This window comes from Chrysemys picta, chromosome 13 (genome assembly GCF_011386835.1).
Source record: "Chrysemys picta bellii isolate R12L10 chromosome 13, ASM1138683v2, whole genome shotgun sequence".
NCBI classification, from domain to species: domain Eukaryota; kingdom Metazoa; phylum Chordata; order Testudines; family Emydidae; genus Chrysemys; species Chrysemys picta.
This window is the reverse complement of record NC_088803.1, coordinates 36656136-36672928: the sequence shown is the minus strand read 5'-3', so window position 1 is coordinate 36672928 and position 16793 is coordinate 36656136. Positions and strand designations below refer to the sequence as shown.

At 44.0% G+C, this 16793-nt stretch overlaps 1 protein-coding gene across 2 annotated transcripts in view; it reads left to right on the top strand.

Moving 5' to 3' along the window:
• Positions 1 to 13100, top strand: part of SLC13A3 (solute carrier family 13 member 3) — a 41564-nt gene extending 28464 nt beyond the window's left edge. For both annotated transcript variants that reach the window (XM_065565956.1, XM_005304647.5), the window contains exons 8-13: positions 833 to 937; positions 2058 to 2155; positions 3031 to 3143; positions 3478 to 3639; positions 5929 to 6066; positions 11436 to 13100. In XM_065565956.1, coding sequence (XP_065422028.1) covers positions 833 to 937; positions 2058 to 2155; positions 3031 to 3143; positions 3478 to 3639; positions 5929 to 6066; positions 11436 to 11621 — 802 coding nt within the window. In that variant the 3' untranslated portion in view covers positions 11622 to 13100. The remainder of the gene's footprint in view (positions 1 to 832; positions 938 to 2057; positions 2156 to 3030; positions 3144 to 3477; positions 3640 to 5928; positions 6067 to 11435) is intronic.
• Positions 13101 to 16793: the final 3693 nt, after the last annotated feature.

The following is a 16793-nucleotide window of genomic DNA, read 5'->3' as shown; positions in this document are numbered from 1 at the left end:
TTGACTGTTTTTTGGGGGGAAAATAATCCATTTATTCTGCCAAAAGTATTGGCTGAATTTGACCTTAATTCACTGATAGTTTCAGTATCCCCCAAAATGCATTTTTTTAAAGTGAATTTACTGGTTGCCAAAAAAAAAAAAAAATCACCCAGCTTTACTCACAGAGATATTGTGAGGGTTCACTGATGTAGGTAGCGCAGCACAAACAAACATTCTAATTATTATTCTTGTGTGCTCTAAATGAAAGAAATTGGTTTATTTTTTTCCCTTCAGTACATTATGGACCAGCCTGCAAAATGTCATTGTAAGAATCAAAGTCCCACTTTGAGTTTTAGGAGCAGAGAAAGCCCATTAAGCCATGTGCTATAAATTTGATTAGCTTAAATTCAACCCAAGTGATTTCTTCTCAGTGGTTTAAGTATCCCTCCTTCCTTGTGTCTTTGAGAGGTTTTAAGGCAATATTTTGGACATGTCTTGGTCAAATCCAAGCTCCACTGAAGTCAATGGGAGTTATATCACTGACTTCATTCAGGTCAGGATTTTCCCCCCGGGTCCTTACTAGAAATATTAACAATAGCAGATGTTACTGCAATTGGAAGATCCCCTCCCTCATCAGCTCTCAGTTATTCACACCGTCAGTAGGAGATACAGTCTACATTCTGCTTTCAGAGAGGGAAAGTCCCCATGTGTCATGCGTGAAGTGTCACCTTTCTAAGCTAAGGCTTGAAATGTAGTGAAATCATCACTAGCAATTAAAGGTGACCCGGGAAAGGTAACTCATGTTCACTTCATTAGCATGACTAGATTTTAATTGCATCTCCTTACACCTTAGGTTTGCAGAACGGGCAGTTCTCTTCCTCTTCTGCTTTTTTGCAATCCTGCTGTTCTCCCGGGACCCAAAATTCATCCCAGGTTGGGCAAGTTTATTCACTCCTGGGTAAGATTCTATTTTCAATCCATTGTAACATTTTTTCAATAGTATTTCCAGGCTTTTGAGATCCCTGTGTTTTCCATTGTCCTTGTTTATACTGTTGTCCAGGTTTCATGGAGTAAATGGAGCTGAGCCTTATGTATCTCTCTAGAACCATTTTAATTGTTTATGTTTCCAAGAGGAGGTAGTGGAAGCCTAGTGGGATGTTAGTATTGAAAATGCTCACATCTATTTCCTGACAGCCCTATGGCCTGAGCTCTGGGAATGTTGCCTATTGATACATTTAGGGCCAAGTCCTGAAGTCTTTGGGCAGGCCATTGAGTTCAGTGCGGGTTTGGGCTGAATAAAGGCTGCAGGAGTTCACCCCTTAGTGCTTTTCTCTCTGCTTTGCAACCTTTTCTCTGTTGTGACATCCAGACCTTTCTTATGTGAAGACAAAGATTAAGAACCATAAAGGCAATAATAATAATACTCACAGAGCGAGAGTGAGTTGTTTCTGCACAGAAAAGAGCCCAGCTCTATTTCTCTAGGGATACAGTTCAACAGACTATTCATATTCAGAAGAGGAGTTCACCACATGCTTGGCTCTAATGGGAATCAAGTACATACTTTACAGATTAATTTTGTTCTCAATATTTAACAGTTACTTAAAGTTAAAGCTTAAATGCTTTGCTGAATTGGGGTCTAGAGTTTTTATATCACGCTCTTCATTTTAGAAGCTGAGCATTTTACAAAGAGATCATAACCAAAAAAGGCCAATGATCTGATTTTTCTACTTCCCTGCAACCAGCTTAGGCAATCTCCCCAGACCTCCATAATCGGTATTCTTCTCACAAACTCTAACAACAGAAAGTGATTCAGTCATTCGAGCAGCCAGCACTGCCACCCCCTCCCTGTTTTTTTAAAACCAGGTTTTTGTGTTTTCAGTGTGTCTGATCAGTTTTCTAAAGGAGTCACAACCAATCTTAGAAATGTAGCTCAGAGGGGAATTTAAAAAAAACTAATAATGAACAATGAGTGTTGTTGATGCAAAATCCTAATCCTCTTTGGTAAATCCCAATTTTTATAAACTTGACAAATCTCAAGACTTTTGCTGCTTACAAGTGTTTCTGCTCCTCCTGGACAGGTTTGTCTCAGATGCGGTTACTGGAGTCGCCATAGTGACCATACTGTTCTTCTTCCCTTCACAAAGACCATCCTGTAAATGGTGGTTTGACTTAAAAGGTAGGTTGTAAGCCCTCAGGGTAGGGACTCTGTCCCCTTCTTTTGTGTTCTCTATAAGGTGAGCACACTGCAGGAGCTCAGCACATAATAGTAAGGCAGGGTACTCAGTCAGCAGGTATGGGGTAACATTTTGAAAAGCACCTAAGTCCCATTGACTTTCAATGAGACTTAGGCGCCTAAGTGCCTGAGTCACTTATGAAAATGTTACCCATATGGCTATGGCCACCTTCATCTTTAATTGGACGTGCAGCTTGTGAAGCCCATGGGGCTCATCTTACAGCAAAGCAGCACAAAACAAAAGCAACTGCCATTACGTCCTTTCATGCAAATTAGCTGTTGCTTTCAGGCTCCGGGCAGGTCCTCAGACTCCCATTGGATGAAATGTGGGTGTCCTTAGTTCACAGAACATGACAGCCCTACCAGTTTACCTTTCCATATGACACAACAATTGAGTTCTTATTCAGAAGTGACCTTCTGGGGGAGACACAGCAATTTCCTTCCTAGAAAGCTCCTACCACTTTGAGCTGCAAGTAGAAAATTATACGGTGATGAACTTGTCCACAAAATTACAAATGTCAGAAAACTTCCTCCTGCCGTAATCTGCCAGATGTCAGAGAGGAGAATATCTATGTCTGTTACACCAAGGAAATTGTCCTTTTTTGTTAATAAAAAAACCAGCTGAGAAAAAGCCCAAGAAAACCTTAACTGCTAGAACTTTTTTGCTGCCTGTTTAATTGAAATTGAAATATCCATGTGTTCGTTATTAAGTGATCATCAGCTAACTTTGACACCAGTGAGTAACGTAGCTATTTTATCAGATGACAAGTTATTTGTTAATCTGTGTGTGTGTGTGTTTGGTGGGGATCTCTGTCTAGCATCAAACACTGAGAATCCGCCCTTGCTGTCTTGGAGAAGGGCCCAAGAGACTGTACCTTGGAACATTATCTTGCTGCTCGGTGGAGGATTTGCCATGGCAAAAGGATGTGAGGTAGTTTTTGGAGTGATGCCCATCATCAATGTTACCTTGCTGTCATTCTACTCTATGCCCATGGTTTTTAAAAGAGTATCAGTTTGGCTTCTGACTTTGCTCCTGCAATTTTGCACCTGCAGTGTATGGCAGTTGAGTGACTGGATCTGACATCTAAGGGCTATAACATGCACCCCCCTCCCCCGCCCACCCCAGGGTGGCTGCATTTCAGAGGTGGGTGGGCGAAGTGATCTCTATTTATATGTAGTTTGCAATTCTGCGAAATGATCTGAGTCTTGCATGGAAATGCAGGAACTCGGATATAAAACCTGCTGCATTTTCTCTCCTGCTGCAGGAGTCAGGCTTGTCTGTCTGGATCGGAGGCCACCTGCATCCCCTGGAGAACGTGCCGCCGGCGGTGGCTGTCGTGCTTATCACAATAGTGATCGCCTTATTCACAGAGTTTGCCAGCAACACAGCCACAATTATAATCTTCCTGCCTATCCTGGCAGAACTGGTAAGATACGTCACCATGATGGGGCCAGCTTTGACCCCTCTGTGGTCTCTCTCAGCGCACACCCTTAGGTGGTAGGCCTTGTGCCTTTACCTTATCAGACCAGGCCCTGCGCTACAGAACCTTGTGTACCAGCATGATGACTCAGCAGGCCTGACTGGGTTCAGCCCCTGCAGTTCTTCCTTTTGGGGGCTTGTGCCCTGTGGTGGCCACAGTGACAGACAGACTTGTCTGAACAGCAGGAACAAAGCGTAACATAAGAGAACAAGAATTTGAACATGACAAAATATAGCCACGCTGTAACTATCCTGATAACCAGGTCACATACAGTATTTACAAATTACTACAGTCAGCCCCATGTACTTCACAGTCTAGGTACCCTATGAAAACATTTCACTCTATTGCAGCAGCCTGGCCTCCATCAGCTGCAGAAAATGCACTAATCATCTGAGCAGCCACGGGGTCACCTCACTCCTCTGCATACTAGGCCCAATAGTCTCTAGGATCTCAGCTGGCCCATCCAGCTGTATAGGGTTGTGACCAGGGTCCCTGGAGGGGCTATACTGAGATAGCACAGTCAGGGCAAACGGCAAAGAATAGGGCAGATGATCCCCCAAACTGGTGGTTTATTCTATAATTAGATTTCACCAAGCCAGTAACCAAACAGTTCCTGTAATACCTTACTGATTACCAAGAAGCCAAAATACAGTTCTCTTTAAGCAATCCAGCCTTTGGCTCCCACCCAGACAGCCAACTCTAATATAGTGAGAGTTACTAAAAACCTTATTCACTATATATAAAGTTCTACCAAGAGATTGGACACATTACCCACCAGGACAATGAATATTTCAGATCTCACCCAAATACATGCTTATAGCCAATCCTTATTCATTAAGATTTATTAATAAAAAGAAAAGCCAGAGAGTTGCTGTGGTTAAAAGATCATTCGACGTACAGATATGAATAAAGTTCTTAGGTCAGTTTCATAGCAGAGATGGTGAGGTGGCTGCTTTGTAAAAAGCCTTCTGGAATCAGTTTAAAAGGTTATAGTCCAATTGGCAGTTCTTGTGCAGAGTTTGTTCAAATTCTTCCATGAAAAGTACAAGGTTAATCCACAGTAGACCTGGAGACCTCAGTCTTACAGGCTTAGATTTTCCCGGTCAAAGTTTAAGCAGATCTGAGATAGCAAGCATCAGATGCGAAACTTCCTTTATAGATTGAAGCAAGGTGTGTTCACAGCAGGGCTTCCTTGGTTGAAGAATAGGTAATGTATATTGTTCCTTCGAAGCTAATTCCTCATTCCTAGGCATACACTGGTAGCTAGTTGCATTCATTAGCATAGGGCAATTAACCATCAAACAGCTTACAGGTAGTTTACTACAAATTTCAAAGATAAATGAAAGAATAATATTATTGCACCACAAATCCCATCTAAATGATAATATCCCCTTTTGACCTCTGAATCAATAGACTATCGTAATGAATCATTAAAGACAGGAACAGAATTTTAGCATCTACAAGCTAATTAGATCACATTAAACTTCTAACAAGGTAAACATAGACAAATACAACTAGGATCTATTCTTGATTCTCTAACAATACAGGCTTCCATGTCAAGGACTGTAGTCTATTTAAAATGCCAGTCTATTTAAAATTCCTATAAGGAATGGATCTGTATACAATTTCAGTACTCTTCTAATATGGCCTTAAGGTATTGGTTTTGGGTCACTCAGCCTGCTGGTTGCTTAACCCTCGCTGGCTCAGCCTCACAGTGGTCTCCGTGCTCCCTGAGGCCATTTAAAGAGACCTCAGGTTTTCGTCAACCAGTAGTTTTGCGATGTTGTGACTGCAGGATTGAGTATTGTGTATTCAAGTGGTTAGAACAGGCAACAGGGAGTCAGAATTCTTGGTGTCCATTTCAAGCTCTGCCACTGACCTGCTGTCTGACCCTGGGCAAGTCACTTCCCCACTCTGTGCCTCAATTTCCCTATCTGTGAAATGGGGATAACAACACCTGCGCACTTCACAGGGAGTTTACAAGGCCTGCTTAATATATTGGACTGTTTGGAAACAAGATGCTAAATGAGTGTAAGTACATGCTGCACAACATGCATAATAATAATCTTTTAAAATGTTATTAGCTATAGAACAGCAGGATATGCTATTATAAAGCATAGATCACTGAGTTCTGCTAGGCACAGTGCTGTAATTATTTGCATTCTTAGATGTATCTCCATTGTAGCTCAGAACCCCTAATGTACAGTGTGTTTTTTTTAATTCTGTTCTTTTAAGGCAATTCGTCTGAAAGTAAATCCCCTATATTTAATGATACCAGGAACTATAGGATGCTCATACGCTTTCATGCTGCCAGTCTCCACGCCCCCAAACTCAATTGCATTTTCTTCTGGACACCTGATGGTCAAGGATATGGTAAGTTGTTTTATGTATAGAAATCACTGAAGACACAATCATCTAGATGAAGAGTTTTTAAGACAATAATTTCGAGAGATGCTGCCAAATCAGCATTTTGTAAAATAAAATCACAAAGGTCAGTTTCTGTTATGAGCAGTGTGTGAAGGCAAAGAACCTCATTCATGGTCGGTCAGATCTAGAAAGTGTTATTTAGGTAAAAATGGGCCAGATTCTGCCCTTGATTAAACACATGTAAATCCATAGTAATTCAACTGCTTTCAGTGGATTTACTCCCAAATTTCTTCTGTGTAACTGAGAGCTGAGTCTGACCTTTAACTAATTGAAAAGTGGAGCCACGAACTTGAAAAATAATCAATTTTCTGTCTCTCCTTTTAGATATTAAACAAATTTATTGTAACAAGGGGATGCTCATCTCCCTGCTGTCCATTTTGCTGAGTTTGAGATCAGACCTGTCACAAAGATCTCTGCTCTCAACTTTGGGAGAGTGAACATGAGTCCTTTAAATGACTCCTACGGAAGTGTCCTTGACCTTATCTTCTTCACGTTCTATTACAGCACTTCCCCTTTGCTAATGAAGTTTATATGGCTTTCACAGGTTCCAGTGAAAAATAACCTTTGGCATCTGTTGGACATAACTAGTTCTGCAGTTGTTTGTGACCTAGGGTTCTTTGCACTGATTTATCTTCTAGATCATGAATAAAATATCAAACCATGAAGTTATTGAGCATCCCAAGCTAAATTTCCCAGTACGCCTTGGTCAAAGTCACCATCTCTATGTGAAGTGCATGTTACTACATTCCTTTTAATTGGTTAAGTGGATATACTGCCAGTGGTATCTGATGTAGATGCTGGCCGAATCAACTGCACTAGAATATTTTAGTCTTTTCTGATCTGGAAGAAATTATTTGACATAATATGCTTGGAGCAATCACCCAGGCAATTCCCATTCAGGAAGATGATAGAGTGAAACAGAGAGAGAGAGAGGAAAGACAGACTAGTCTGGGAAAGCCAGAAAGCTACAATATGAAGCTCTCCAAGTGAGCAGTAAAATTAATGTGTCTCAAAACTCAACAGGAAACACGTATATGAATTCTCAGATGTGCTGTCAAGTTCTCTATAGAGACTAAATATACAGCCTGTATAACAATTACCCTCACTAATGAAGAGACATGCTATTTCCTAAACAAAGAGTCACTAAGAGCTACTTCTCCTTTTGATTTTACTATTAAGTTTGTTTTGCTTTGTTTTCCTGTCTGGTATATTCTTGTTGGCATTTTTTAAAAAAAAGCCCCTCTTATTAAGGCAAAGTTACAATGAAGTGTTTACATCCTACACTGTACATTACTATTAGATTTTTAATGTAGATCCTTACATTAAAGAGCACCAAGGGAATGTTTTCAATTCACTGGGCAGAAGAGCTTGACCACAAAACTCCTATGAATGTCCATCAGAGTCAATTTAGTACATCTCTATACTCCAGACTGAGCATATGTCCTCTTGTATAACTCCTCACCTGTGGTCTGTGGACCCTTAATGGTGCACTAAGCCCTTTTTGATGATTTGCAGAATAAAACATTTTTATAAGCAATGGCTGAGGAGGGGAGATGGTCACATAGGGGAAAGGATCTCCTTCTTATAAGTGCAACCATTCAGAGCTGGTTAGAATTCACATGAAGATGGCTCAGACGTTTATGTGGTGATGGCCACACTAAGTGACCGTTTTCATTCTCATGCCATTCTCACACTCTTATCCTCAAGGCCGGTGAACATGAGCAGAAATCACTAGACCTGTTTGGTAGGAACCTAGTCTTATGTGATTCCGTAGTGTAGTAGGTTGGTTTGGAGATCGCTGGTATTAGCTGCTAAGTTGGTTTGGTTACCCAGGGCCTCAGCCCACACCCCAGTGCTTCTCAGCATTTGCACAAACACTCAGTAAATGAGGAAGTGAGAACTGGGGAGAAAAGAGCAGGCCTGTTTTCAGTTTCCTTCAGAAGAGAAGGGTGACTGGAAACACACTAGGAAGGGGATTGAATATTACAGAACATCTTGGTGTGCGGAAGGGCAAGGAGAACACTCAGTGAAAAGCAAGGAGGTGATGAGAAATTGGGTAGGCTTCTCTCAAGATTCCTCCCCATTTTCCTCTCCTTACGACTTCTTGCCCCAGAGTTGCAGTTACTCCCCTTCAGGAGTAAGGCTAGACACAGCTACTTCCAAAGCCCATCTGTACTGTTTTTTACCTCAGCCAGAGGGGATTGCTGGAGAGTGACCTGAGGCAATCCCTCTCCCACAGGCTGAGCTTCACATCACTTACAGCCTCTGCCAGCCTGAAAAGTGAGAATCTGGGACCAGAACCTAGTTTGCCCAGTTGGAAGCACATAGCATTGCCAGGAATCCTGCCCTGAGTGAGTGAAATCCAGACAACAATGGGATTTAGTACTTTGCTTAAGGTCTCATTGTTCTGCAGCAGGAGGGGAGTGTTCTCATGATCCCATCCATGCTCACAGCACTGGATTCAGCAACTACCATGGCTGGGCTTATGCTTGGGAAATGCAGTTGCTTTTATAATCCACACTAAATGTGAAGGTCGCTGTCCAGCCCGTTATTGACTGGTCCACATGTGATGTTAATGAGTCTGCAAAAGCCACCCACTAGAAGACTTAGTCCTTTAAGCTCAAGTGGTAGCGGCTTGTGCTTTATACAGTCCACCAGGAGTACATGAAGAGCAGTCGGGGAAGGATGGGCAGATTCTCTAGTTTATGGCATTTCAAGACAAAGGAGTGGGTGTTTTGAGGAAACCACATTCTTCCTGAAAGGTCAGGTTGGCTGGATGTCAACTTGATTCCTTATCTGTGTCCCCTCCTTGCACAAAATCATTGTGCTCCAGTGGAAGTATGAGCAGAGGAATCCACGTGGGGGCAAGTCAGGTTACACACTAGGCTAGTCCTACTCCTTTAGTGGCAGAACCGCTCAATGACTTTGCAAACCTGCTCTCTGATTCTCAAAATCAGTGTAACAAAAGGATGGGGTGTGGGCAGAGAATAAATACAAATGACCCTCGTTGTGCTAATGAGGCACTTTAAGCAACTCACTCTCCTCTCTGGCCTTGGTGCTCAGACAGTAGCACTCATTAATACAGGGTTGGGGTTCTCTGTGCCCCCCACATCTTGTTCAGCAAATTTTACCTTGTGGTAATATGTGCCACACTCTGTCCTGTATAGGATCAATCCTTAAGGCTCTGCAACAGTGGCTGCTGCATGCAATGAGATGAGGTTCATTTTTCCTATTGGAAGCCATGGGAATCTAGCTACCTGGATTAGCCTTTCGCAAAGGAGCCAGAGGGTGAAGGGCTAGTGCCAAAGTGGTTAAAGAAGAGGAACTTCAGAGTTTAAAAGATTCATGTTGCTGAGCAGGGATCTGATCTTACAGTCTTATGTTTAAATATGCTGCTCACTCACCAAACAGCGAGCAGGTGGAATAAGAGGAAGCCAAGTTTATGTGCATGCACCCGGGTCTATGGCTCAGCTGAGAAGTTGGAATTTTATCTATCGGAGGGGCTGATCGTTATTTTTAGGGTTGGCTCAGTTTAGAGACTGTCACCCTTAATCACATCCCCTTTAACTTAATGTGAAATGATAGAAATCCAATTTGCTCCCATTCTTGTTGACAGGTCAGCTTGCCTGGATGTCGGCTTATTTCCCAAGCTTGTGTCCTGCCCTTGGCTGGCCCCAAGAAGGAGACAGTTTTATGACTTTGCTGTGATGTTCTGTGACTATGGAATGAAAGTGCAATTTGTGAAAGTCCCTTTCAGTGGCACAGGCTTACCCAATAACCTCAACGTGCTTAGCCCAACAGAGTTCAGCATTCCTTCACATCCTCTGACTTTCTTTCACCCCACTCTACCCCAGCCTCCTTACGGTTAAAAGTGTGATGACGTGCCTTCTTCTGGAGCTGCTACAATAGCATCCGGCCATTCAAGCCTGTTCTCTCTCTCCCTTTGTACACCACCCGTTGCCCTGGTTTAGACTGAGGTTTAACAGTTGCCATGGTTGTATGAGTTTGTGCCTTTGAATTGAGTGAAGTGAGAGTCAGTTGCTTTGGAAACAGTGAGCCAAGTCCTGAGGCTCCTTCTCACTTTTACTTAGGCTGAAGCCAATGGGAGTTTTGCCTGAGTGAAAACTGAGCAAAGGCTTTGGGAGAAAGCCTAACTCCTTTCGAAATTCAGCTGTTTATCAACTCAAGCTCCTGTTGTCTTTACATATTGGTAAGGGGCTTTGGTGGTTTTCTTTTCTAAGAAGTGCACACCTAACCTTTGATGATTAATTTTATTCAGCTTTCACTCTTTGCCTCCATATTGCTGTAGCTTTTCAGAATTGCTTGTTCATATTAATTGGCTAAAAATGTCTGTGGTTTCACTCATTCCCTGAACATGGACACTGATTGTATTACAGACGGGGGCTTAAAGACAGAAAATAAAACAGGAGCTTAAAGACAGAAAGTGCTTTTTAACTCACAGCAGGGCTGCTGGAGGATTCAGGGGGCCTGGGGCAAAGCAGGGGAGCTGCGGCGCTTGTACTCACCCGGCGGCGGTCTGGGTCTTCGGCGGCATTTCGGTGGTGGGGGGCCCTTCAGTTGCTCCGCGTCTTTGGCAGCACTGAAAGACACCCCCCCACCGAAATGCCGCCAAAGCCCGGACTGCCGCCAGGCTAGGGCTTGTGGGGCCCCTGCGGGACCCGGGGCAAATTGCCCTACTTGCCCCCCCCTCTGGGCGGCCCTGATCCACAGACTCTTTAAGTTGGATTCTCAGTTCCCAGATGCTCTAAGCTGACTTGTAAGAGAAACCTTTCCTTCTGCAGAAATGAAACTTAAAACAAACACATACACACTCCATTTACTGGGATGTTAGAGATGCTTTCCCAAAGCCTGATCCTGAAAAGTTTTGAACACCCATTGCTTTCAGTGAAGACAGCAATGGAAGCTGCATGTACTCCTTGGCTCTCTGGCCCTGATCCTGCACCAACAATGGCTAAAATTTCATTTATACCACTGGCACAGGATCAGGCCCCAAGTCACCAATGTGTTTGAGCGCGTGTTAAGTATGAGAACAGCTTTGTTGACTACTCATGTACTTAAAGTTAACCATGTGCTAAAGCTCATGTGCTTTGATGGATGAGGACCTAAGTCAGCATTTGGGACTGGGGGTCCCCGGCTTGAGAAAATCCAGTTGAAATGTTAATTAAACTCCTCTTTATTGAAATGTTCGTTCATGTGCAGTCAGTCCTCAGGGCTGGCAAGCGTGGTTCTTTGCTTCGAATGCTCAGGATTTCCAGGCTAAACGCAAGTATAATGTATCTGCATTTCTTTCACAGGCGAGAACTGGGCTGCTCATGAATCTTATGGGTGTTCTGCTCCTTAGCTTGGCTATAAACACATGGGCCAAGAGCATCTTCCAGCTGGACACCTTCCCTGCGTGGGCCAACATCCATGGAGAGAACATCACGTCCCTCTTGCCGGATGTGAAGAATGTTACTTTAAGCTCGCTAAATAAAATATGAACAAAGCCTGGGACTCACTCGCTTAGGACTGGGGCACTGGAATCGCCAGAGTGTACGCACAGGACAAAGGCCATGTTGCTGCTCACATTGCACAGGACTTTCCATTCATTTTATTTTATTTTTATAAATATTATTCATTGTCACTACATAATTTTTGGGGTGGGGATCTTGGAAGATTTGGCTCCTCCCCCACAGATACCTATCAAACAGTTTTAGAAAACTTTGTTCTTCATTAGTATTACATGGATGACCAAGTAAGTCTCTAACATTTCCAGGGTAAATGCCACTCCTGGTGAAATCTATGGGAGTTTTTCTGATACCCTAACTCATGCTGGATGGTATCCTTACTCCCATGAGTGAGGTCAATGGGACCATTTCAGGTGCTACGCAACTTGAATCAGGGTATCAGAACCAGGTTCAGAGGGGGGCCATGCTTGATCCCTGTGATTCTAGAACACTTGTTAGGGGTCAAGTTTTCACAAGGATTTCACAAGTAATTGTATCGTGTAGTATGAAGACTATTTCTTCAGCTTATGAAAGGATAATTCAGGAGACTATGACTGAGTCTAGCCAGAATTTGGTGTATTGCTCCACAGTGGGCATTTGGTAACAGTAGGTTTCCAAACACATTCATTAGCTTGGGAATTATTTTAAAACCCAAGACAATAATTTTCACTAACACTTTTGTACTGACTGGAAAGGCAGAGATTTGTGGCCATATTCGCTCCTGATGTAACTCTGTGTTTGTGTCCATCAGGGGCTTGACACCAGTGGTTTATGTGGCTATTCTTAAGTTGGTGAACTTCCTTTAACTGAGGTTTGAGGTTGACCTACTCATGACAGTGCTGTTGAGTCACAAGTCAGTAGACTGTTCGCAGAGGAATGTTGATATTTTTGCGAAACGGAGTTTGATTCTTTTATCTGATTGCTTGGGTACTTTCAATGAAAGGATTTGCAAATTGAGCATGATTTTCATCACCATTGTATCCAAACACTTGTATTTTGTTTGTGTAAGACTTTATTTAATTAAAGATCAGTATTTGAAACAGATGGGTTGAAAGATGAGGAGTCTTATATGGTGCTTTGGGGATGGTTAGCGAGGGAATCCTTGCACTGATACAGATGTTGGATTCAACTGGACCAGATTCCCAGCTGGTGTAAACTGGCATAGCGCCAATGGCATCGACGGAAGTAAACTGATTTACACCAGCTGAGATCTAGCTCAGTTTTCCCTTGAGTTACTCAAAAGATTGTGTCAGCTCTGAGAGCAGACAGGGTAATTTATCCATCAGACCCAATTCTCTCTTTAATCGCAGTTGCTGCTGTTGCTGTGAAAACTATATTGATTACATCACAGTATGGATATTTCCAGAGGGGTCAAGCTGAAACCAAAACTGACCGAACATGGAACTCAGCTGATGTTGAGACGAAGTCCTCGTGATTAGGGAACTTGTACAATAAAATACATTTATTAGCGTGCCACTGTGTTATGTGTTATCTGTGAAGCCAGGGGAGAAACGTGGGGTATGAGGGTCCTCTCACTCGCCCCAGTCTCACTCCATTGGCTTCAATGGAGCTGCTCCTCATGTAGGCTGGGGTGAGGGAGAAAAGAGTCTGGTTCATTGACGCTCTGCCTGTGTTGTCCCCATTCTAGTCAGGCCAGGAACCCTGCAGACTCAGTGGCAATGTCATCCGTTTAAGAGTGTGATTAAAGTAAGGCTTTGAAGCAGCATATCCATGAGCTTGTTGGGCCAGTTTCTGGCTCTCTCGGCTAGAGGTGTATGGTGACAGTGGGGACACAGAGCAGCAGAGACTGGAGCCATTCTGCCTGGGCAGTGGTGGGGAGATGCCTTTTGTGGGTGCTAGCAGCGCCGCATGCACGACACCACCAGGGGAAGTAACAAGGTGCAGCACATGCGGCCCTCAGGGCTGGCAGCAGGTGCTATGCCCCCAGGTTGCCTGGTCATGGCCTTTTGGGGGCATCTGGTGCTAGCTGGGCCTTGCTTGTGTTCAGGGAGTGCTGTCAACCACACTGTGGCTGCCTCCTCTTGAGCCTTTGCCAGCTGCCATTGCACCTGCCCTGGAGGAAGCCGAATGGAGCCATTAGTCGCTATAGTGCCACTTCCTGTAGGCTTGGCCACATTCATCTCAGCAGGAGCCTGGATTCCTAGCAAATTACTTTGTACAGGTCTGAATTGTCTGCTTCGCTTGGCCTATGGCTCAACACTTAAACTTCGTCAGGATCACGGGACAGTATAAGAGGCCTGATGCTGGCTGAGCTGGTGACGCAGCTTCTCTGAGCTCCGCCACTAGGATTAATTTTTGAATCCAAGGGCTCTGGCTTTGGAGCCGTTATGCTGCTTCTATGGCCATCCTGGGGCCTGTATGTACGTGGGATGAATTGCAAAGTGAAAACGGCTCCCTTCTTACAATTCTGCCCATCATCCTATGGAGTGTTGATCTCACAGTAGAGGCAGTGATTACGATGAATGCAGTTTATCCCTACAGCAGGAGCCCGGCCTGCCTGGCACAGACAGTATAGTAACTCCTCACTTAACGTTGTCGTCATGTTCCTGAAAAATGCGATTTTAAGCGAAAAGATGTTAAGTGAATCCAATTTCCCTATAAGAATTAATGTAAATGGGGTGGGGGGGGTTAGGTTCCAGGGAATTTTTTTTTGCCAGACAAAAGGCATTATATACATTTTAAACAATTTTAAACAAGCAATTTAATACAGGTATAAGTTTTAAACAATTTTAAAGAAACAATTTAATATAGTAACTCCCCACTTAACGTCCTCTCACTTAACCTCCACACCTTCCCCCAAGCCCCCACCCTTAACCTGCCTCTTCTCCCCCCCCGCTCCACTTCCTCCCGCTTTACTCCGCACGCCGCATCCTCACTCTTTCCCCCCTCCCCCCAGCCTCCCAAGATGTGAGGTTCTTACCCACGAAAGCTTATGGTCCCAATACTTCTGTTAGTCTCAAAGGTGCCACAGGACCCTCTGTTGCTTTTTACAGATTCAGACTAACACGGCTACCCCTCTGATCACAGGATCTGGGCACTTTTATAGCACTTTCCATTTGAGGCTCTCAAAGTGCTTCACAAATGCATCTTGCCTGGGGAGGTAGGGAAGTACAGATGGGGAAACTGAAGCACAGATGGCCTAAGTGATTTATCCAAGGTCATCCAGTGGGTCTGTGTCAGAACTGGAAACCAAATGTAGATGTCCTGCCTCCAAGTCCTGTACTTTAGCCACAGACCATGCTCCCTTCTCTCCGTATCTCTCTAATCAGGATACTGCTTTCAGAGCCCAAAATGTGTGCATCCCCCACGGCTCTGGTCTTTCCTTAGGTTTTCTGGTTCAAAGCACTCCTGGGAATGTGGGATTATGTAATTCTGCTCCTTTGTAGCCATGTATGCACCGGTCCTAGAGTAATTGCGCTCGCCTAAAGTCTTATTTCATGGTTTTAAGAGTATCACTAACCATGCAACCCTTTCTTACTTACATTTGTTGCTAGCACCAAAAATCACAATGATTGCATTATACAATTGTATGCACCAACTTGCCTCTTCCCAACCCCTGCAGTCTGCATCACTGCCTCGATAGCTGCTAAAAGACTTAGGCCTAAATTTTCACATTTGTATATAATCCATCCTGAATTTTAACTCTTAAGCCTTCATGTTCATCACTTTCTAAGGTTAATCAGGCCACTGGCAGTTACGTCCCTTGTAGTTCTCAAGACTCCTGATATGTTACGTGACTGAATCGTTGTCATAGTTTTTTTTCTTCATAAGCGACTTTCCAAGACCATCATGATCATGTAACACAGATTTTCCACGCTTTGGACTTGATGAAACACTAGCTGATGTTGAACGTTTGTTTTCTCGTGTCTTTACACTTTCCGTTTTTCAGCCACTTGTCCATATTGGGTGTACAACATTTCAAATAAAAATAACACACGGAGAACGCCAACAAACTAGTAAATGAGAAGATTTCCTCATGTCTCACTGGAACAAAACGGCACACTACAGAGAATGACTGAGTATGGACTAACAGAGGGTCGTTACCACCCACATTGGCTACAATGACCTTGGTTCCGGCTGATTTGGCGTGCAAACACTTTTTCTTCCGCCATCAGGGGGATGTGGGGCAAGGGACAAATTAGCCTGAAAGGCCCCCCAGGTACAGCGTGGCTCTCCATCCCACTCTGCCCCTCATACCGCCCAACTTCCCCTGTCTGCCAGAGACAGGGTCCCAGCTGCCACCTTCAAGCCTGGGGTCTGGGCTGCTGGTCCCGCACTCCATGGACCTTGGGCTGCCCGCCCCACTGGCTCCGGAGCTCTGGCTGCAGCCCCGCACTCCTGGGTCCCAGCAGCTGCCCCCCCATGCCCGGGGTCCCTAGGGACATCTCTGTCCGCTATTACAGAATTTTTTCTGAGAACCCCCAATACATTTTGTGAACCCCAAGGGTTCCCAAACCCCAGTTTGGAACCACTGGTCTACCAGCTCATAGTAACACTACATGGTGCTTAAAACAGAAATTGAAGAAGAATCCTGTAAACAACAGGGAAGATTTTGGGGAGTCAGTGTACAGATTGCTGAGTTGGAATTTGTCAGGACAGCAGGGTTAAGATGTTCCAATGCTGTGCCATGAGCGCTTTAATTATGCAAAGTGGTAAAAGCTTCAGCCAAAAGACAGTACCTTTGGCACTGGCAGCACGGCACTCCTTAACGTCACCATGGAGCATTGGTTCAGCAAGAAGTCAGAGAGCCAAGTGCCATTTACTGACTCACCACGCTTGATTCTTCCTTAGCTTTTCCTCACAGGTCTTCCATCCAGACTCAGACCTAATTGGCTTGTGAGATCAAACACGTTTGAACCCCAAAGTGACATGGCAGCATCTCACCACAAGAGGTCACAGTTGCTTCACATAGGTGAGAAAGACCCCACAACTAGCAATAAAATTCGTTGCCATGAAGGAAGCTCTTGCATTAAGCTTTGGAGAAGGTTAGGAAAAGTCTGACAGTCATGTTTCCGGCTCATTTTTCAGAGAATATAGAACAGGCGTATATAGAAAAGGAAGGAAATCTCAGGTTTAAAATCTGCCCCTGAGCCCTCCGACAGTTATCCCTGCTGGAACTTAGATGCATATCTAGATTTATCCATG